The sequence below is a fragment of the Schistocerca nitens genome, chromosome 1 (genome assembly GCF_023898315.1).
Source record: "Schistocerca nitens isolate TAMUIC-IGC-003100 chromosome 1, iqSchNite1.1, whole genome shotgun sequence".
In the NCBI taxonomy this organism is placed as follows: domain Eukaryota; kingdom Metazoa; phylum Arthropoda; class Insecta; order Orthoptera; family Acrididae; genus Schistocerca; species Schistocerca nitens.
The window spans coordinates 127,016,514-127,040,551 of record NC_064614.1 but is presented as its reverse complement, the minus strand read 5'-3'; the positions used below and the strand labels follow the sequence as shown (position 1 = coordinate 127,040,551).

Here is a 24,038-nt window from a genome sequence, read left to right as displayed (position 1 = left end):
GTTTTTCCATCTCGTCTTTCACATGACTTGCTACTCGTTACGTTTTGACACTAGTGTAGGCAGACAAGCTATATTCCATTCTCACTTACCCAAGAAGTGAGGCTATTTAATATTTACTTATGATCTGTGTTTTATCTTATAATTTTTCCATCACTTACATAGATACGGTCTTCATATGCATGACGTTAATTAACGGTACATACCCATAAGTAATGTTGCAAAAATATATCTTTTACATACTGTTGCAAAGTATGATGGCTTTCATGAGTTTAGATTTTTTTCACTGTGGCATTCTTGGTAAATTGACAGTGTACATTCCCCTGTACATTAGTCCTTATTTTTCATTTCAAGCAACTATTCTGCTACTGAAATTGTTTGCGACGCATTATTTCAATTGACATGTCTGATTGGCATTATTTCAATTGACATGTCTGATTGGCCGGTAAAATTTCTGGGCATTCAACAGAAATTTTATTTTAATCTCCTTCATAATTTCCCCATTATCCTTCAAAACGCTCCTTATGGACCTTGGATAACGGGGTTCTTATGAAATAATCAAGAACTGATTCCTGCACCCATAAAACTAGGATTTTTAATCATATTTTGGGGCAATTCGTCATTAGGAGAGAAAATATTCACTGCACAAAAGGGTGTAATCACAATACCTGGAGCCCACCCAAGATCACCTTGCAGACATTTATTTAAGAAACTTGGATATTCAAAGTACCTTCACAATACATATATTCACTTATGAAATTTGTCATTAATAATCTATCCCAATTCAAAAATAACAGTGAAGTGCATAGCTAACACTAGAAGAAAAGATGATATACACTATTCTGAATTAAATCTCATTTTGGCACAGAAGGGGGAAAAGGGGTGATATGCTGCCACAAAAAAATTTGGTCATTTGCCAAATAGTATTAAAAGTCCGACAGATAGCCAACCAACATTTAAAAGCAAATTAAAAGAATTTCTGAATGACAACTCCTACTCCATAGATGAATTCTTAGATATGAAGCAGTAGCTGCAAATAAAAGTTAATTAGGCCTATTTATTTTGTGTAAAGAAAACTTATAGTGACACGTTCCACTTCATTACGAAATGTCATATTCATGATCTATGGAACAAGGATTGATTTATATATGTATGTACGTTGGACCTATGTTGATAGTTTTGTTGGCTTTTCTTCCTGGTGCTTACTTATGTTTTACTAGGTCAGTTTCCACATACTTCCAACAGACTTTTTATGGGTGTATTCGTTGGTCATAAAAATTAAATTGCACAAAACGATTAATAGGAAAAATACAATTTGACCTATTCCTCAAAGGAATCATATGCTTGAAACATTGCAACATTTGAGATCATGATGTACTAGTTGGTTAATTATTACTGTGATAGGAAATACTTGAGAGTGGTATTTGGTTGCCAAAAGGAGAAGTAAGAGTATATTATTCCTAATTATTTGATTTTTACCTTTATTTCTTGAATTAGATTCCATATTTTTGAAAATATCATCTGAAATGTAGATATAACGCACTGCTGTTGGGACCCATCGCAAATAGGGCTAACACGGGATACTGCATTGAAGATACATGTCAACTATACTTACAAAGTTTCAAGAACCACCTTCAGATGATGACTGTAGGAGCATACTACCCCCCTCCCCCCGCCCCCAACTGCTTCACACTCACATAGGTATCTCGAGAAAAAGATTAGATTACTTTAGCACACACAGAGGCATTTAAACAGTCATTCTTCCTGCTCACCATACGTGGATGGAACAAGAAGAGAGTGTAATAACTGGTACAAGGGGACATACCCTCTGTCATGCACTTTAATTGATATGCAGAGTATAAATGATCCGTATCTGGAAGTAACTGAACATTCTCTCAAAGATTACCATCTTGTGCTGGCAGCATATATATATATATCTCCTCCCTCCCTCCTATTCCCTCTCCCTCCCTTCCTCCCTCTCCCAACATTCACAGCTTGTGTCACCCATACTATACAGTTACATCTTCGACATGCAAGTTGGACAGAGGAAAATGGGTCAAGTGACCATGAGGTCCCCGACTCTCCTACCTTCAATTTGTTGAAAATTCTTCAGTATTTACCACAGGGACCCAAGTGAACATTTGCCAAGTTTAATTCCATCTGTATCTCTGTGTGTATACTGCTGCCACTTTCACAGAGGCTGATTTACTCAGAAATGGAAATGAATGGGAAAGATCTTCAAGTTTCCTGGCCTAATATAGTTACAATTCTTCTGTTGGGCTCCTGACATAACTTTTGGACAGAATATAGAAATAACATAAAAAGGGGTCAGAAAGTAATAGCCATAGCACAATCTCTTCAACTTGCTTAAAAACTTTATTGCAACAAATCTTCTCCAGCTTTTAACAAGGAATAGGTAGTGAGTAAATGATGCTGGAAACATGATCATTTTTCAGTGAATTGTCTGTCTGCCTATCAGAAAACACACATGTATTCCATATTTTTATGAGCCTCTTAAAGTATCCAAACATAACAAATGTTCTTATCTTCAAGCATCTCTATGCTTTGACACCTCTGATTTCATAAATCTTAACACCACTGAAAGGGTTCATTTACATTCATCATAAGCATTATTTTTAGTTTGGTGTTTTTCAAAGTGGTTTGTGACCATGGGTGCAGCAGGTTCACACTCATCATTAGGTTTTTTTGTTTGTTTGGTTTTTTTTCCAATTGTAATCTGAATTCTTTCACGTTAAGGGGACTTGTTCATGAACAACTATCAAAAAAATCAATTTTTTAATTTGCCTTAAAAAATTATCTGTAGTTTTCTCCGTGGTCTTGCGGTAGCGTTCTCGCTTCCCGAGCACAGGGTCCCGGGTTCGATTCCTGGCGGGGTCAGGGATTTTTCCTACCTGGAGATGACTGGGTGTTGTTGTGTCGTCTTCATCATCATCATTTATCCCAGTTACAGTTGGAGGAAGGCAATGGCAAACCACCTCCACTAGGACCTTACCTAGTACGGCGGTGCGGGTCTCCCGCATCGTTCCCCTATGCTCCATCACGGATTATGGGACTTCATCATCATCATCTTAAGAAGAAAAAGTTTGCTTCCAGGAAAGTGGACCATGGAAAGTATCAAAGTTAGGGAAATTTAAAAGTGGCTGCATGCACCATGATGTCCCCATGGCCCACAATTAGCTCTACTAAAAATAAAGTTTTTCTGTATGACTGTTTAGCCCCTTAAGTTGGCTAATCTGCAAAAGCTTTAAGGTTGCTTAGCCTTTGTTTATACAGAGAGTTTAGTCATTGTTTGCTGTTGCTTTGGCACGAATATTTTGTTTACAGCCAAGTGACTGTATGCATGAGTTTCTTATTGAATTATTACGGACAAGCCATAAGACTAAATGAAAATGACCAAAAAGGCAGTATGGGTTACCTTCTTTCATAAATCCTCCACAAATGACAACCCATATCATGCACTCTACCCATCTGGCAGTGATTTATGGTGTGGTTCCCAGGGGGCTGTTACTCAAGGTGAGACCTACAACCATAATCATTCTTTGCCATTTGCTGTGATGAACATTATAAAACCTATATATAGGGATCTTAGTGACAAGATTAATAGCGAAATGTTTACATGGTAGGACTCAAAATCCAAATGAAAGTTTCAACAATAGCGTATGGGAACGGATGCCAAAAACTCTTCTAGTAGGACTAAATACTTTGAAAACAGGTAGGAGTGCTGGATGCTGTTCTGTGTTTAATGACAGTGCAGTGTCAAGACTTAATGTTGGGGAACTGATGGGAGTGCCTGGTGGACAAAATATGCATAGAGTTATAATAGCCATTGACTGAAGGAGACTCTTCAAAGCAGAAAAATCAGTGTTGGAATCCACCAAAGACCCAAGAAGTAGTAGTGTGAAAAAGAGAAGGGAGGAAGAACGACACAGGAAACAAAATGAATATGGACTTGGGACGCATTAGTGCCATTCAAGTTTAATAGAAAATGCAAGTTTTACCTTTAACATGAATTTCCCAAAAGTTAAATTATTTCATGTTCTGGTACACTTTGGCTAAAAACAAAGGTAGAGCTGAAATTTTGTATAATGTCTTAAAACATGCGTAACTAAAAAGAAAGACTATTCTTTTGACTTAACTTTGAAAATAAAATGTTTTTTTGAAGAAAAACCCTGAATGTATTTCCAAACCTTTTGATCATCATACTTAATTTTTTTTTGTACCACAGTTTATGACAAAATGGCTCTGAGCACTATGGGACTTAACATCTATGGTCATCAGTCCCCTAGAACTTAGAACTACTTAAACCTAACTAACCTAAGGACAGCACACAACACCCAGTCATCACGAGGCAGAGAAAATCCCTGACCCCACCGGGAATCGAACTCGGGCGCTGGAAGCGAGAACGCTACCGCACGACCACAAGCTGCGGACCACAATTTATGACAGTACCATCTTCTCAGTAGTCTGTTTTAAAGGTAATAGTGTGAAGAACTTACAGGAAAAAAATAAACCTACTTTCTTTGTATTTTGAGTAATGTGTACCTATAATGTACATAAATAATTAGCAACAAATAAATACAATTTTTTAAAAAAAGTGTGGGAGCTAAAGCTGTAGTTCATACATAAAAATGTTCCCAAAAGATGGTAAGCATTACATGGGCTTACAAATCTTATTCTTTGCGTTACAATGGTTAGAAAACTAACAATTTTTCAACGTTTCCTCTGGTATTCATGGACCAGCCCCCTTATCTGAAGTGACACCAAAATGATACGTAGACAAGACAATTTACTGACAAATGACTGTGTTTCCAGTGCCTTTTACTCACTACTTATCCCTTTTTAAAATACGGGGAAACTTTTTGTGACAAAGTTTTTCCAGCATATTTGAAGAGACATTGTGCCATGGGCTTTGCTTCCTAAACTGGATTTATGTTATTTCGTTGTTGTTGTTGTTGTTGTTGTTGTTGTGGTCTTCAGTCCTGAGACTGGTTTGATGCAGCTCTGTTATTCTGTGCAGAAACGTGCTAAGATTGCAAGTTATGGAATCATAGCTCTATTAGGTCAGAAAACTTTTCTTAAATGTTTTTCCAATCCAAAGAAAGTGGCCCTTGTGGAAACAGCTCTAGTACATACAAATACACTAAGTTACAAATGAAGCTGAGCCTTAGCAGAAGTTTATGCACATCCTTTAGGAACATCCTGTACAGATTTCAACAAAACTGAAGGGGTCATGCTGAGAGCATCTTGCAGATTGCATCACTTGACGTTGAATGACTCAACTGCAGTTACAAAAATTTAAGTGCATACCGATTTTACACATTCACTGGCCCAAAATACTAGATATGTGGATGTACAAGCAAATAAAAAGTAAACTATTTTCTTTTTTATTATTATAACTGACATTTTAGAAGATTCTGCTTGATATGTAAATTGATAATACATAAAGACAAATATTACTAGAATCTGGGTAAGAGTATAATCACTGTTGCACAGTTTTGTTTGCTAAACCCGAAATTTACTCTCAAAATGTTGAGCAGTGTGACACTATGCCTTTAACAGGTTCCATATCTCAAATGGTAAAAATGAAACACTATAGGATCACTTTGTTGTCTGTGTGTCTGTCAAAACCCCTTTAATCAGGAACAGGCAAACTTATCAGATTGAAATTTGTGTCACCTACTAAGGACTATGTTCTCTTGACAGCATAAAAAACTAACTTCTAAAGCAGTGCAGCCAAAAGATATGGCCACTTATGTCACCTAGCCCAATATTTGCAAACACACTATTAAAAACCATTAGGGTACTTCCTGTTTAGCTAGAATTATGAAATTTGTCAAGAGGCAACATTTTATAGTAAAAACTGTAACTTTGTAATTATACCACGCAAAAAATATTTTCAAGTTGAAATTTATGTCACATACGAAAGTCTATGGCCCTTTGGCAACCAATAAAATTTTGGCATCTAAGTCAGAGCAGTCAAAAGACACAGCCATTTACACCTTTGATATCCTGCCAGTATCAATATCAATAACTGACAAAAATCGCTGAAATTCTCGATTTGTGAGATGGATGAACTACGTACGTACATCAGTTACTGTTAGGTGTCTGTTTTGTGCTGAGTGCAATTTACTTAAAGAGAATTACATCAGATGCATTTTGCTTTTAATTATTTATAAAGCATCTTCCATGGTTATACTGCAAATTGGAAACATACATTTGTTACTGCAAATTGGATACATACATTTGTATATGGTTGGTTATTTTAGGTTAAAAATAGCATTTTGTTTATAAAGTTAGTGTAGAAGTTACTTATAGTTTTTCTTTACATATTCTGCTTCCTCCCTCCTTGCTAACAGCAGTTGATGTTGAAAGACTTCAATTCACATATGCAGTTGGCAGTTTTTGCCACTCTGCAGTATTTTTTGTGCTGCAGTAATTTGCACTTCACTTTGGTAAACTGTTTATCACTCTGCACAGTAACAATGTTTAATGTCTGTTCTTTTGTTCTCGCCCATGTTGAAAGTGTTGCCAACGTATGAAGCTACCTTCCATTTTGTGTGAGTTAGTGTAAATTAGTGAAATTGTCTTGTGTATTAGGTAGAGATGTGAGAGGAGATGGCGAGGTTGATGGCAGGTTTTTTTTTCCCCCCTCCTTTTTTTGGGGGGGGGGGGAGGGGAGGGGAGGGGAGGTGGGCCTGGATGGTGGTTATAGGAGAGGATCTAGAAGGAAATGATAATGGGAGATGGGGCCTGTGGTTATATGTGTGTATTTTATGTTGTATTAAGTGGTCAGTCAGTTTAAAGTGTGTGTGGTTTGCCAAGTTAGTCTGATGATTTATGGGATGTTTCTTTTCTGTTATGGGTTTTTGGATGTGGTAGTTTCCTTGTAAGGTGTTTTTTTTTTTTTTTTGTTGTTTATCCTTATGATTTCCATGTCTGCATCTCTGGTTGTAATTTTACATTTGTGTTGGTGTGTATGTTCTACACAGTTCAATGATTTGTTCTGTACTTGCGTCTCTTACATGTTCTTTTGTATCTGGTGTCAAATGTTCTCCTGGCTTGATGTATGTATAAATGATCAGACCATCTTGGCAAACCACACACTCTTTAAATTGATTGACCACTTAATAAACATTAAATATACAGATATAACCACAGGATACATTTACCACTACCATCTCCTCCCAGATTTTGTCCTAGAATCACCACACAGGCCCATCCTTACCCCCCCCCCTCCCCCCAACCACAAAAAATTGTAATCAACCTCTCAATTTCCTCTCATATCTCTACTTTACATGCAAGACAAATTCACTAATTTACACTGACTTGCCGAACAGTTTACAGAAATGAAGTGCAAATAATGCAGTGCAAGATATACTGCAGAATGGCAAAAATGCCAAGTACATATGTGAATCGAAGTCTTTTGACATCAACCGCTGCTAGCAAGGAGGAAAGAAGCAGAATGTGTATAGAAACACCACAAGTAACTTGCACACCAACATTATAAACAAAACACTGTTTTTAACCTAAAACAATCAAAAATATACAAATGTATGTATCCAATCTGCAGAATAAACACGGAAGGTACTTTGTAAATAAAAGCGGAATGCATCTGGGGCAGTTCTCTTAAGTTTGGACCGAACCCTACTTGCCCTTATCCAATTTTTTTTTTTTCTCCACAGTAGTAACTATATGTAAAAATATTCCAGGAGTAGAATTGAAGGGTATTTCAGATATTGTTCTTACTTTGAATATAAGCCAAAAATAAGCAAATCTTGCTGTAATGACAGGACAAAATGTTTCGTTTACTGTCAATTGTGAAAGATCAATACTGAGCGCAGTTTGCATTTGTAATGTTGTATCTGTTAATCTGTTGATTTAAGTGCATAGTAACAAAATAAACGTACAGTAGGTCCTCCTGTATGATTTTTGTGGAAAGTTATTTGTGTTTCTTCAGTAAGCGATACTTTAAAGAAATTTAGTGTTACTTATTAGTGCATTGTACATCAACAAAAATAATCAATTTTTAAAAATGTAATACAATTGCATTTTAAAAAAAATCTGCTCAACAAGCAGCAGCAGGAGAAAATTCATAGAAAGGTTAAAGAAACATGTGTGCTCTTCTTGTCATCCCATACAATAAGTTTCCACTGACCTGTGGTTGGGCAAGTTTTCCGAACTCTCTCCATTTCGTAAACCTCACCAGGTTTTTCCTTCATCCCTCTTCCTTCACCTTCAACCCTTTTGCCAGAAGGAACCACTGGCTGTGAAAGCTTACAATTTTCTTTAACCTTTGTATGTGTTTTCTCATGCAGGGACTGGACAGTAGATATTTTTATGTATCCAATTGTATTATAATTAGTGCATTGTGCCATATATTGGAAGACCAAATGAGATTCAACTTTTAATGGTCAAATTTTAACAAAATTAGCTAATACAAATCAGAATGATCATATAAATTCACTCTGTTGTTGAGGCTTCATTAAAAATCTGAAATCTGTTGTTTGTAGATTCATACACAGTGTCACTACTAATTACAATCGCGTCACCAGAATAACTAAATCTTGGATTAAAAGGTAGGTCACACCATTGAAGCAGATGATGATTGCTGGCTACAAACTGTGAAGTAATGTTTAAGATACTTAATATCATGATCCAGATTAAAATGCCTACCCAATTATTCAGATTTAGATTTCCCTAAATGGTTTCAGGGGATTTAGAATCAACGATGTCACTGCAAATTTTTGTCCTCCATGTTCCTCAAGCTAAGCTAGTTCTCTAATGACCTCAAACTTGAGGAGTACTACTGCCAACATTTCTTTTAAGTTGAAAAGTTCTGTGAACTGTAATTTTCAGTTTCTTTTGTTATTACAGGATCTCGATAAATTGCTGTGTGTGTTACAGAAACATTCCAGGTCCATGACAGATTTAGTATTGAGAATAACTTCTAATTTCAAATGTAACCAACATGGTTCACGTGTGTCTCCTGGCAATTTTACTTTAAATGCTATTATGATTCAGTTGTTCCATTCTTACTTTTACAAGGTCTGTTCAAAAAATTCCGGTACATTCGTAATTTCACACCACTGGTGTGGTGGAGCGGAATGCGGTTGGCATCCCTGCACATACCTCTGTATTGAGTAGAATATTGTGTCGCACAGTTTGCAAATTTCGAGATGGCAGATGAGGAGCAATGTGTTCTGCTTAAGCCATACCGAGGTGTTATGTGTGGCTCGAACAGTTTATGCTCATGTCAGGAACGTCAACAAAATTGTGCATGCCAATCAAAGACTAACTGTCCGAGAGATTGCAGAAGAATGTAACATTTCAGGTGGATCATGTCGTGAAATTCTGATGTCTTGGAATTCCTTGTGTTGCTGCCAAGTTTATCCCATGGCTCATGAGTCAAGATCATGAAGACCTCCACCTCGCACTATGTGAAGATCTTTTGGAATGCGCAAATGTGAACCAGATATTCCTTAAGAGAATCATAGCTGGTGATGAGACATGGGTCTGCAGTTATGATGTTGAGACCACAGTTCAATCTTCACATTAGGTCAGGAAAGGTTCTCCAAGACCAAAAGAAAGCTCATCAGATCAGGTCCAATCTCAAAGCCATGCTGATAGTTTTCTTTGACTTCGAAGGATTAGTTCATCATGAATTAGTGGCACAGGGACAAACTCTTAATTGATGGTACTGTCGGGATGTGTTGCAATGCCTACGAGAAACAGTGAGAAGGAAATTGTCTGAAATGTGGCGAGACTATTAATGGCTCTTGTGTCACGATAAAGCACCTACACATTCATCCCTATTGGTACGTGACTGTTGCACAAAAAAATATCACTGTGCTGCTTCATCCTCTGTTCTCAACAGACCTGGCCCCAGCAGTTTATTTTTTACCTCCAAAGCTGGATACCCATTGAAAGGACAAAGATTTGCAACACTACACGACATACAAGCAAATTCTAGACAGCGCTTCACGTGATCTAGCAAGAGGCGTACCAAGACTGCTTCCAGAAGTGAAGACAGCGTTGGGAGAAGTGTATCAATTGTGGAACAGAATATTTCAAAGGAGACATTCTCAAGAAGTAAAAGGTAAGCGATAGAAAAATTATGTGTACAGAGTCCTGGAATTTTTTTAACAAACCTCGTATATGATACTATAGTTCAATTCTTTTATCTTGGCGGCTCGCGCATGCCCACCTAGACGCGGGAGATTGCTGCGTTGCCAGTTGCACACGACGCACGCGCCAAGAGAAGGAGCGCCATAGTATAGCATCGTTCGCAAGCTTACGTTTAGGGGGGAGCGCGCAGTTCATGAAGTAAAGCCACCACGGCCGCTTTAACCCTTTCGCTGCTACAAAGACGTGCTCCCTGCATTCCGCGCTGTGGGCAATTTTGTCACTGCACTGCTCGCCTGTGCAGACACATTGTGTTCCGACTGCTTTGACACTCTTTATCATTCGATTCCACAAAAACTATTTGGCTCAAAAATTAGATTTTTACCTATCTTCTTGACTGATACCTTCCCCCCATAAATGACTTAATTTTGTTTCGATGTTCAACGCAGTTATTATGCAGCATTAAATATAGTAAACCATTGCACGAAATTTTGAAGAGTTTGCAGAGGTAAAGTCCATAGAGTATACTTTCCGGATGGTCGATTTTAGTTGCCACAATGTTGAGAATGAAATGTGGACAAGATACCTATATATTTCATTTAATTTAAGTACCACATAAGTGTCGTATGTAATATTGAGAAATATTCCACCTTTCGCGACTGTAGCAAAAGTTTTACTTACACTGGGTACGTTTGGCTTTCTTTTAAAGCACTTAAATCAATCAAAAGGAAGTAGACAAAATACATTAAACAAAACTGTGGACTTACAAAAACATTAGGACTTGATTATACCGTCTGTCAGTGAAGTGCTCAGAGCTATGTCAAATATAATTTTGTGTGTGGCACACACAAACAGCATTTATTTGCTAAAACACTGATGAGCCAACACAAACGTTGAATATTGTGCTACCGCAGCACAAAACTACGAAAGGTGACTTGGCAATGGAGGACACAAAATACAGTCCTCTTATGATGCTTCAAAAGAGAGAAACGCGTCTGGTCTATGATGATGATGATGATGATTAGTGTTTTAGGGCGCACAACAGCGAGGTTATCAGCGCCCGTTCCCAAAAGATCAATTCAGAGCCGAATGGTGAGAGAATTGGTATTGTTCAAATTGCAAGATGGGACACAGCACATCAAAACAGGGAGATAAAACTAAAAATAAAATAGCAGTACAAACAGGTAAAAATAATTAACGGTGGCTGAGTGACCACTTACAAATAATGGGTGGCGTCTGGTCTAGGTAAGTCGCTTATTACAGTTGCAGAAGAGGGATATATTTCAATACCATTGGTAAAACTGCGACTATGGAACAAAAACAAGAAATAGAACATCAATACCATTGTGTATATGCCATACCTTTCACCGACGGAAGTGCTTTAAAATAAAGCCAAACGCGCCCTGTGTAAATAAAACTTTTATTACAGTCGCGAAAGACGGAATATTTCTCAATATTACATACGACACCTATGTGGTACATAAATGAGATATTGTTATACAGTAAATATTATATGAAATTTAGGTATCTTGTCCACATTTCATTCTCAACATTGTGGCAACTAAAATCGACCATACGGAAAGTATACGCTATGGACTTTTACCTCTGCAAACTCTTCAAAATTTTGTGCAATGGTTTACTACATTTAATGCTGCACATCAAAACAAAACTAAGTCATTTATGGGGGGAAGGTATCAGTCAAGAAGACGTGTAAAAATCAAATTTTTTGGCCAAATAGTTTTTGTGAAATCGAATAAGTGTGTCTAAGCAGTGGGAACACCATGTGTCTGCACAGGCGAGAAGTGCAGTGATGACAAAATCGCGCGGAATGCGGGGAGCACGTGTCTGTAACAGCGAAAAAGTTAATGAAGAGGCAATGCACTAGAAATTTCATTCAAACGAATGAAATTCGTGAAGTAAGGCACTCCAATATTGTTTTTAAATAAAGAAAATATTAAGCACCATACAAGGTTTGAACTCATAACCTTTCACTTGGCAGCCCAACATCTTAACCGTTCCGCTACCTCAGCTCATCGAACAGTGTAACTCCATAAGGACTAACACTCACGCAACTACTTATTAACACTGTTGGTATGACTATGAATTACTCACGCTTGGTCAAAGTACAATAGGAAATAAACAATTACCGCTGTTCTTTATTGCGAAAAAGCAGTTCGTGAGATTGAAACAAACACCTTTCTTTGCTATCGCCTGTATTAGAAGTCTTATTGCTTGTTTGGTTTAATTAATTAATAGAATGTGAAGCAATTGGTATAAAGAATGCTTTTTCCAAACTTTCTATAAAAGAAAGTCTGCTATCAAGACATTGCTTTTGTTCTATTACTTTATTTATGACTGAACGTTTCTAAAACTGAAGACACTCATCCGTGCTCTGCACTGCAGTCGAGATCTGGCAACGTCGTTCTCTGTTCATTGGCTGACTGTGTTTTGTGACGTCAGATGCGCAGAACGAACCTAAACTCGGCCGCCAAGATATATGACGCGCACTTTAGCTGACAAACACGGCATGTTCTGGGTATTCATTTTGACAATTTTCTATCAGAAACAAAACCAAAAAATGAAATGAAAACACCTTTTAAATCATGAAACAGTTGTACAAAGAAATACACATAACATACAAACGTGTAAGTACAAACAACGGAAACTCTAGGTCGAAATATCAACAATATTCGGAAAAGGAAAGATTGCTACACGCCGTAAAGATGATCCATTGATTTGCAGGCAGGCACAATGAAAAGAGTTTTACACATTGCTGAATAAGGCTTTAGCCTAAAGCTGTAAAGGAAAACACACATGCAAAAGCAAGCACACCTCGCACACACGACAGCTACCACCGGCAGCTCTGACCGGAATGCGACTGTTATGTGAATAGCAACATGGGGTGAGGCAGGGAAGAGGGAAGGAGAGTAGGATGGGGGGGGGGGAGGGGAGGGGGAGATCGCCGACTGGCATGGCGCACAGGTAATAAGACTGCCAGGAGCAGCGTCCCGAGGTGGGGAGTGTGTGTCTGTGTGGGGGGGAATCGGGAAGCAGAATACAGAATAGGAGTAGTGTGGAGGGAGAAAGGACAGGTGGGTACACTGGAAAAGAGCATCACACAAAGATGTTGAAGAAATGTGAGAGAGGAGGAGGTGATAGGATGAGTGGATGGAAACTGGTGGCCATGGGGCCAGTAAATTACCATAGGTGGTGGTGGAGGGGAGGATCTAGGTGGCATTGGGATCCTCCCCTCCACCACTAGCTTTTCTGAAATGCACAGGTGGGACTTATTCTTAAAACACAATCTCCACTCCTGAAATTATCCCAGCCTCAAACTATTGTCCCCACACCCTCCTCCCTCAGTTTCTGACCCTAGCCATATCACCTCCCCCCCTTTTCACATTCCTTCACCCTCTTTGTCTGCTGCCCTCTGACAGTCTGCCTGCCCATCCTTTCTCCGCTCTTGTTTGTCTCCTTTTCCACACTCTGTCCCCCCCACCCCCTCCCCCACCTCCAAATCCTGCACCTGGCAGTCTCTACTCCCTGCACATCTTGCCAGACATTGCTCTTCTCTCCCCCCACCTGTACCCTGCTATTCGTCCCCTTCCCCCACCCCACTCTTAGATTGCTATTCACATAACAGTCGCATTCCACTCAGAGTTGCCAGTGGAAGCTGTCATGTGCTTCAGGTGTGCTTGCTTGTGTAAATACATGTGTGTGTGTTTTCTTTGCCGAAGAAGGCTTTAACCAAAAATTAATGTGTAAGTCTCTTCATTATAACCATCTGCAACTCAGTGGGTCATATTTACAGTTAGTCATAAATCCTTTTCCTAATATTGTAAATGTGTAAGTATAGTATCCAAATTAGAAACATGATCCCAGACAGTTTCTGTATTCTGGGCACAGGTGCTTTACATATCCACAATGTGATTTTGTAAACATCTCTATGGGAACACCTTTTCACAGCTCTATAAAAGGCTATCAATCTCACCTACAGCAGGTTGCTCTTCACAGATGAAACCTGTCAAAAGCACTGCCAGTTGTCAGGGATTTCCTTAAGATGACTCTGCTGTAGGAGTGCCTTAATAGTAGAGAATAAATGATGCAGAATTTTGTTACATATCCCAGTGTTTATGACATCAAACATCATATCTCTTTAACTGTGTGTTGTACAATGATATATTTATGTAGGTAGATTCAGCAGTATATGTGGATACTATCTGAAAAATATGTGCTAATAGTGTTAGTACAAAGAAGTAATAAATTTAAACGTCATGCATGATGCAGCAGTTTTTCATGCATCTCAGCAATTAAGATGCCGTATCTCCTGTTGTCCTTCTTTAGTTACTAACAGAACAATTACTTATGCTGTCATCTGGAATCTGAGTGACTGGTTCTTTTCTATAACATAACAAAATATGTTTGCTTCATTTTTTTCAGTTTAATTTTATTGAAAATTATGTCAGTTACTTCAGACATTTGGGGTGTAAAAAAATTACTTATAAGTTCAGTGCATTAATCCCATTGTGATGAATAAATTAAGGTCAGTCAATGAAACAGTAGTTTCATCTGAACAGCATAGCCCATTTTACAGTTTTCAGTTCTCAGGCTGCTGCCATTGTATTTAATGTAGAGAGAGGAGTAACAACATGGATAGGGAGGGGAAGAAGAAAATTCGAATGCATACTTAGCACTGAAAATATTTCTGGTTACTCTCGACTTACCTCCGTTTGGCATAATTCAGTGATTGGTGTTAATATGTTTTCAGATTAGTTCATTAGCTTTTCTACTTCCTTACTGAGAAGCACTTCAGAAGACTACAAAATGGATCTACCATTATGGGTTTCATGCATTCCTGGATGCCTGTTCAGACAATATTCAGCAACAGAAATTAAAATAGCTGAGCCCAAAAATGATCCATGTTTGATTAATATTGCCCAAAATGTTCACTGTACATTATCTTAAATAAGTTCACATTAGTTGCTAAGTGTTCTAGAAGAAGTAAGGAAATTTTCTACATCTTAAAATGCATAATAAAAACAATCAAAAACAATGCATGTATTTTTTCTCACTTCATATGTACAGTATTCACTTATGGCAACTTTCTCATATCTCACAAATGTGCTTAGGTCTTCTGCTGCCTTACACATGGAGGAATACAAAAGTTTTATAATTTTAATCTCATGAACTATCTTCTTCATCCAGTTCATCTTCATCATCAAGGTCAAGCTCATCCATATCTTGGAAGAGGGACTCATCAACTTTAATGGTATCACCACCTATACAAAAAGAAATAAATATAATTAAAATTTTTTGCCTTGTGATGAAGGATGTGGTGAAATTCCTTACAGAAAAAGACGATCCTCATTGTTTTATATAGGCTAGCAACACAATGCAAAGAAGAAAATAAATATGAGAATCCACACACATTATACAAATTGACATTGATAATTCAAAAACTAATAAGTCAAATTGGAAGACTGCAATTAAATCCATTCCCTGGAAGTTTTTTTTACATCTGGTTACCAACATAGAATTACAACCATAAATAAAAGTTCGCCACTCATATTTCAACGAAAACTGTAAACTATATTCTGTACAGAAAAGCTGCATCACCCAATTTGTGTAACATAGTCCACATGTTCTTTTAACTAATATGAAGAACTACGAAAATGTCCAAAATGCGAGCATTTCTGACAACCATGAAACTTTATAACTGGACTCTCTGCAACAACTTGACTACAGTTCACAAGGTGAATATATTAACAAAGCCATTGTTCGATACTCCACAGAACACTCACTCAGCAACTCAAATGCGCATCTCTTGCTCTGTGCGGTGCTACACTAGGCTTTTGGATACCATTGTGTTCTGACATACATGAACTGCTCCAACAATACAAATTGTTCCTAGCTGCCTCTGTCACACTTGGATTCTAAAAATAAATTAGTTGACAGTGAACTGCTTACAGGTAACTACCATATTAATAACCAATCAGAGAATGACTTTAGTAACAGCTACAGTTCTGTTCACAATTGTCATGCCACTTGCTGTCAGGTGTCCGACAAAACAGCCAGTTGCACTTGACAAATGCAGTCAATGAGTAACTGCTGTGGTTTGTTTTCAATGTGCATTTTATTTCTCAGTGTGGTGAATTTGTTTTACAAGCATTAAATCTGAAACTAACAGCAAAAGAAAGCAATAAAACTATTAAAATCATGATCTCTTACGATGTTCTCATATAGTAACAGTTAGAAACAATGGTGGACATAACGCAAGTCACATTGTGTCCCATACAAACATTCCTCATGGTAGGACACCACCACCAGCCTCTACTGTACCCTGCCATCAGCCTGTGCAACATATACAATGAAGTAACATGACAAGCTGACATTTCAATGGCAGTGTTCCTGTGCTCGTGCTGATCTCTTGTGTCCTGTTTTCAGAGGTACTTACATGAAACTGTCTTCTGCTTCCCATAGTGAAGAAAGAATTTTGCACAGTATGTCTACTCTTATTTTCTCGTCCAACAATACAGAAGTGATTAGTGGTGGCTTCCCATAAGTCAGCCTGCTGGTGGCATTTTTACCAGGCTTAAGGTGTCCAAAGAGGTCCACAAAAAAGGGATGTGGCCCTTAAATATCATCCCACTGATCTGGAGAAAATTTGAGGGCAGAGATCTAAAATATGTGCAATTAGTCCACGACTGCCTCAAATAACTACTAGGAAGTTGGACACTATTACAGTCAAACGTCAATAAAAGAGTGAACAATTGTCAAAACTGCAAGTAGTAAACATGTGCTTTAAACCATTCTAATGCATGATGTCAGATGTACTACCCAGATATCACCTTGATGATAATTCAGTCTTCTGTGATCTGAGAAGGCCTTTAGAAACAGATGTATGTACATTGTCCCAATAACAATAACTACAGAGAATGAATCTTTCATTCTGCAAGCAAAGTGCATTGTTTTGAAACTTCTTAATCGCTGAACCAGGCTTGAACGTAGAACCTCATCTTTTGCAGGCAATGCTCTTAAAGACAGACCCAGGGAAAGTCTCCACACTTCATTACTTTCCAAACTGTCAGGGCAGGCCAGATGTTGTGCATGGACAGCTCAAAAACACCTCACTTGAAACATTGTAACTGTTAACTATATTAATCATTCTAACCCTAAATCTCAATGGATTTGAGAAGGATGCACACTTCGACATCTAATGAGGGGAGCACGAAGTGAATAGTGATGCCCGATATCTCATCCTAAAGCCATTCAACCTGGTTGGCCTTCACTCAGAAGATATCATCCTCAAAAAGCAGACAAGTTAACTTTTACATCCATTAAAATAGCATCAGTTTTCATTTAGTGGTGAATGTAGCCGAGAGTGTATGATTTTAGACTGACACACATGGTGTCCTAGGGTTGAAAAAGCCATGTGTACAATTTTAAATTTTGTCTGCGTCTGAATGTGTTGGTGTATGCACACATTACAAAGGGGGTAATCTGATGAATTTCCATTAGACTCTGCTTTGTGGCAGCAAAATTCCATCCACTTCTCTTACTTAAAGAAGCACTGGCCTTTACTTCAGTATTATTTTTCGTTTTCCCTTTCACTCACAAAGATATGAGAAGGATATATATCTATTTTTAAGGGAACCTGTTCCCTCTTGACTTTACACATATTCGCTATGTGCTGCATTTTGCCAAAGATGACCACGGCAGCTGCTGCCGCCTCTTCATGCCTAGTACAGAAATGTTACCTACAATCAGCTATTCACAACTTATGGTTAATTGGCGTCCATCATGCATTAAACCACCCAATAAATAACCAATTGACATCTTTTGGAGTGATATTCTCCCTTCTCTAGTCTTTGCTGTTCAGATTCTGACACACTATGCAAAATACGTAGCTAATTCCATTACTGCCTCCTGTTTTCGCAATGATCCTTCCAAGCAGTTTCACAAGTACTATCTCAAGGTCTCTTCAGCAGTTCCAATAGTCAGAACATTCTCATGTCTCCCCCCTCCCTCCCCCCTCCCATTTCTACCTTATTCCCTGCAATATAGCTCATATTTGTGTGAATAACTACAATAAAAACACATTTTGTATACCAAAGACCAAAAAGATGATGAACTTTCACCCACATGGTCTCATTTTATATGCTTCTCACCTTTTTTTTTAATGTTCAATTTTATGATATTAATCTCTATATTAATGTTCAGCTACTGTCACCCAATCCCAACTGAAAGTTGCCTATGCAAAGGTTTTCTTGGACAACAAAAATTTAATTTACAGTATTTGATATAATTATTTACCGAATTTAAAATGTTGTAATAATCTACTCATTAAAAGGTATAGTCTTACATTAAACCTTAACCACAAAAAGTCCAGAAGTCAAGTTAGAAACTTTCTATTACGCTCCCATATTCTATTTTCTCAGGCTTGTCTGACATTTGGCATTACCCCCAAAGGCCTCACACTTAAAGTTCCCATCTCTGGCTGCAACCCTTCTTTCCATCAGTCCCTATACCAGTTCCAAACTGAACAATCCATTGCCCTCACCCACGTAATACTTCATCTACACATCAACTCAGCCAATGAACACACCCGTCAACTCCTATCCTTAATAAAAGTCCTTAATCTTTCCTCTCCCACATCCACACCGGCTGTTCAGAGCATCCTTCTACAGGCCAACCGTAAATTAGAACAGCATGCCACCCTCAACCTCAAAAAACTATCCAATCTCCTGGTTTCCCACCTCCAGAAAGGCAACTCACTCACCCTTCACAACCTTTCCAGCAAACCTCAACCTCCTCTCATTGCTCACAAACCCAGTCTCTCCCATCTACTCAATCTCCCACTTCCAGCTCCACTCCCTCCAAAACCTCAAAATTCCAATCAACACAACCTGGAACCACAACACCCTAATTCAGTAGTTAACCTTTCCTCCAAACCTCTCTCCCAATCCGAAACCTCTGTCCTATCCAAAGGCCTCACCTTCAGCCCCACTCCCAGATTCAACCAAACAGCCCTCGTCAAAGATTTACTGTCCTACACTCGTACTCTCTGCTGGAAATATCACTTTGCCACGAAGAAAAATGATCCTAATCCTACTCCTAATGATCCAAATCCCCAAGACACCATCCAAATTGAACCCTGCCTGGAACAGTTCCGTCCTCCGTCGCAGCGGGACCCACCTCCTCTTCCTCAAAATCACCCTCTCCAAACCTTCCAGGAATTTCTGACTTCCAGCCTTGCATCTCAATCCTTCTTAAAAAACCTTAATCCTACTCCCAACATCACCACTGCTGAATCCCAGGCTATCCGTGATCTGAGGGCTGACCGATCCATCGTCATTCTTCCGGCGGACAAGGGTTCCACGACCGTGGTACTTGATCGTCGGGAGTATGTGGCTGAGGGACTGTGTCAGCTTTCAGACAACACCACATACAAAGTTTGCCAAGGTAACCCCATTCCCGATGTCCAGGCGGAGCTTCAAGGAATCCTCAGAACCTTAGGCCCACTGCAAAACCTTTCACCTGACTCCATCAACCTCCTGACCACACAGACACCCCGCACCCCTACCTTCTACCTTCTTCCTAAAATCCACAAACCCAATCATCCCGGCCGCCCCATTGTAGCTGGTTACCAAGCTCCCACAGAACGGATCTCTGCCTACGTAGATCAACACCTTCAACCCATTACATGCAGTCTCCCATCCTTCATCAAAGACACCAACCACTTTCTCGAACGCCTGGAATCCTTACCCAATCTGTTACCCCCGGAAACCATCCTTGTAACCATTGACGCCACTTCCTTATACACAAATATTCCGCACGTCCAGGGCCTCGCTGCGATGGAGCACTTCCTTTCACGCCGATAACCTGCCACCCTACCTAAAACCTCTTTCCTCATCACCTTAGCCAGCTTCATCCTGACCCACAACTTCTTCACTTTTGAAGGCCAGACATACCAACAATTAAAGGGAACAGCCATGGGTACTAGGATGGCCCCCTTGTACGCCAACCTATTCATGGGTCGCTTAGAGGAAGCCTTCTTGGTTACCCAGGCCTGCCAACCCAAAGTTTGGTACAGATTTATTGATGACATCTTCATGATCTGGACTCTCAGTGAAGAAGAACTCCAGAATTTCCTCTCCAACCTCAACTCCTTTGGTTCCATCAGATTCACCTGGTCCTACTCCAAATCCCATGCCACTTTCCTTGACGTTGACCTCCACCTGTCCAATGGCCAGCTTCACACGTCCAAGCAACAGTACCTGCATTATGAAAGCTGCCACCCATTCCACATCAAACGGTCCCTTCCCTACAGCCTAGGTCTTCGTGGCAAACGAATCTGCTCCAGTCCGGAATCCCTGAACCATTACACCAACAACCTGACAACAGCTTTCGCATCTCGCAACTACCCTCCCGACCTGGTACACAAGCAAATAACCAGAGCCACTTCCTCATCCCCTCGAACCCAGAATCCCCCACAGAAGAACCACAAAAGTGCCCCACTTGTGACAGGATACTTTCCGGGACTGGACCAGACTCTGAATGTGGCTCTCCAGCAGGGATACGACTTCCTCAAATCCTGCCCTGAAATGAGATCCATCCTTCATGAAATCCTCCCCACTCCACCAAGAGTGTCTTTCTGCCGTCCACCTAACCTTCGTAACCTCTTAGTTCATCCCTATGAAATCCCCAAACCACCTTCCCTACCCTCTGGCTCATATCCTTGTAACCGCCCCCAGTGTAAAACCTGTCCCATGCACCCTCCCACCACCACCTACTCCAGTCCTGTAACCCGGAAGGTGTACACGATCAAAGGCAGAGCCACATGCGAAAGCACCCACGTGATTTACCAACTGATCTGCCTACACTGTGATGCATTCTATGTGGGAATGACCAGCAACAAACTGTCCATTCGCATGAATGGACACAGGCAGACAGTGTTTGTTGGTAATGAGGATCACCCTGTGGCTAAACATGCCTTGGCGCACGGCCAGCACATCTTGGCAGAGTGTTACACCGTCCGGGTTATCTGGATACTTCCCACCAACACCAACCCATCCGAACTCCGGAGATGGGAACTTGCTCTTCAATATATCCTCTCATCCCGTTACCCACCAGGCCTCAATCTCCGCTAATTTCAAGTTGCCGCCACTCATACCTCACCTGTCATTCGACATCATCTTTGCCTCTTCACTTCCGCCTCAACTGACATCTCTGCCCAAACTCTTTGTCTGTGAATATGTCTGCTTGTGTCTGCATATGTGTGGATGGATATGTGTGTGTGTGTGTGTGTGTGTGTGTGTGTGTGTGTGTGTGTGTGTGTGTGTGTGTGTGTGTGTGTGCGCGCGCGAGCGTGCGCGAGCGAATGTATACCCGTTCTTTTTTCCCCCCTAAGGTAAGTCTTCCCGCTCCCGGGATTGCAAAAACCCACATCCTTTCATCTTTCCCTCTCCTTCCCTCTTTCCTGACAAAGCAACCGTTGGTTGCGAAAGCTAGAATTTTGTGTGTATGTTTGTGTGTCTACCGACCTGCCAGCACTTTCGTTTGGTAAGTCACATTATATATATAATAGAGGGAAACATTCCACGCGGGAAAAATATATCTAAAAACAAAGATGATGTGACTTACCATACGAAAGCGCTGGCAGGTCGATAGATACACAAACAAACACATACAGACACACAAAATTCAAGTTTTCGCAACCAATGGTTGCTTCGTCAGGAAAGAGGGAAGGAGAGGGAAAGACGAAAGGATGTGGGTTTTAAGGGAGAGAGTAAGGAGTCATTCCAATCCCGGGAGCGAAGAGACTTACCTTAGGGGGAAAAAAGGACAGGTATACACTCGCATACACACACATATCCATCCGCACATACACAGACACAAGCAGACATTTGTCTGCACATGTCTGCTTGAGTTTGTTGCGAAAGCTTGAATTTTGTGTGTGTGTTTGTGTGTCTATTGACCTGTCAGCACCTTCATTTGGTAAGTCACATCATCTTTGTTTTATTATATTCTTAAGTCAGAGTAACTAATGGCACACAAATTACCAAGACTACATTCATTTGCCTATGGGTGAAAAATTCGAAACTAATAAAACCAACATAATTAGGGTTTCGCATCTTAAACCATAAAGATTTTACATGCTTAATATCAAATATTTAACGCTTTAACTCATTTGTAATCAGACTTCTGAAGCTTTTTTATACATGGGAATTCCATTCTTTAAAGAACTGGAAAAGGGGGTGGGGGTTGGTAATGGAGTATTATATAACAGCAACCTTATAGCATTATTTAGGAACATGTCTAACAGCTTCTCCATCTGTCAATTGCTCTATACCGGAAAATGTGCTGTTTATGTTCAACACATTGAATCTGGTCAAAGAACTAACTGGGTTATCCACATCAGCATCAAATGATTCAGAACTTTAGTATGTACCTTCACAACATCACAAGCACAGAGACTGAGCAGAGTCTGCTTGATTCGTACTTCAGAAAGCCACGTAGGAAAAGTTAGCATTTTTTAACATCCCAGCAATAATGATCTTTCGAGGTGCGTCCACACTACTCGTGTGCTTATGAGACTCGTGAGCCTACGAGTACTGTGAACGGAGGTAGGCTCCGAGGACTCACCGTGAGATGGGCTTGGAAGCCACCCAAACCTAGAGTTTGTCTAGCTTCACCTGTTGTCAGTACATCAAATGGATGCACAGCGAGCTGCGCAAGTGGAGTGGATGGTGACAAGCCTAGATCAGTCGGCTTGCTGCATTTGTCCAGTTTTATCTTGGTTTTTTCATTTTGCTGAGTCGTGGGACATTGGTTTTTCTTTTAAATTGGAGTGGACCGATAATTTTATTACTACATTCACACATTCATAAATATTTACGAACAATATTCTGTGTTGTTGGGTTTCCACAAACTCCCATTAAAAATAAAATCCAAAAAAGTGAAACCAATAAGAGCTGCATCTACTTCAGGAACAATATTTGATATCGCTAGCTTGGAGAGACTAAATAAAATGAGGCTGAAGTAGGAATCATCAGTTGTCGGTATCCGAGCACAAATGCCAACTGCTCAGTAACTAGTACAGCTTTCTGTAATTTGCTGTCCGTCTTTGCTATCTTCAGTCCAACCAAATTTATCAAATATTCAAAATCAGATGCACACATAAGGCAAAATGTTGTTATGTTTTCAACATCCAAGTCATCCATCAAATTCACTCTCACTATATCTTTTTCTGCTTCTGAAAACTGGTCATCCATCATCTTTGTTTTCTTGGGTCTATGTTACTACTTCTTCTATCTTGTCCATGAGGCAACAGACGCTTCACAAAGAAATTGGCACTTGTTATAACCAGGGAATCTGGCACTAGTCATGACTGCGAGTACAGAACAGATCCTCACGTGTCAAAGCCTGGCAAGCAAATGCGATAGTGTGGACCAAGAAACAGCACAGCGCAAATTGGACAAGTCAGACGAGTCTCCTGACAGACGAGTCTCCTGACAGACGAGTCTCCTGACAGACGAGTCTCCTGACAGACGAGTCTCCTGACAGACGAGTCTCCTGACAGACGAGTCTCCTGACAGACGAGTCTCCTGACAGACGAGTCTCCTGACAGACGAGTCTCCTGACAGACGAGTCTCCTGACAGACGAGTCTCCTGACAGACGAGTCTCCTGACAGACGAGTCTCCTGACAGACGAGTCTCCTGACAGACGAGTCTCCTGACAGACGAGTCTGACGAGCACAAGCCTGGTGAGCATGAATAGTGTGGACGCACCTTTAGAGACAGAGCACAAATTTAGATCGGACTAGGATGTAAAAATCAACTGACAATGTACTTTTCAATTAAACATTCTGGCATTAGTCTTAAGTAACTTAGGGAAA

General features: G+C 39.8%; 1 protein-coding gene across 1 annotated transcript in view; it reads right to left on the bottom strand.

The window, feature by feature from the left end:
- Positions 1-15,174: 15,174 nt before the first annotated feature.
- The window catches only part of LOC126242889 (RWD domain-containing protein 1), a 56,945-nt gene continuing 48,081 nt past the window's right edge, over positions 15,175-24,038 (bottom strand). Inside the window, exon 5 of the mRNA XM_049948124.1 lies at positions 15,175-15,419. Within this exon, the coding sequence (XP_049804081.1) occupies positions 15,322-15,419 (98 nt within the window). The 3' untranslated portion in view covers positions 15,175-15,321. The remainder of the gene's footprint in view (positions 15,420-24,038) is intronic.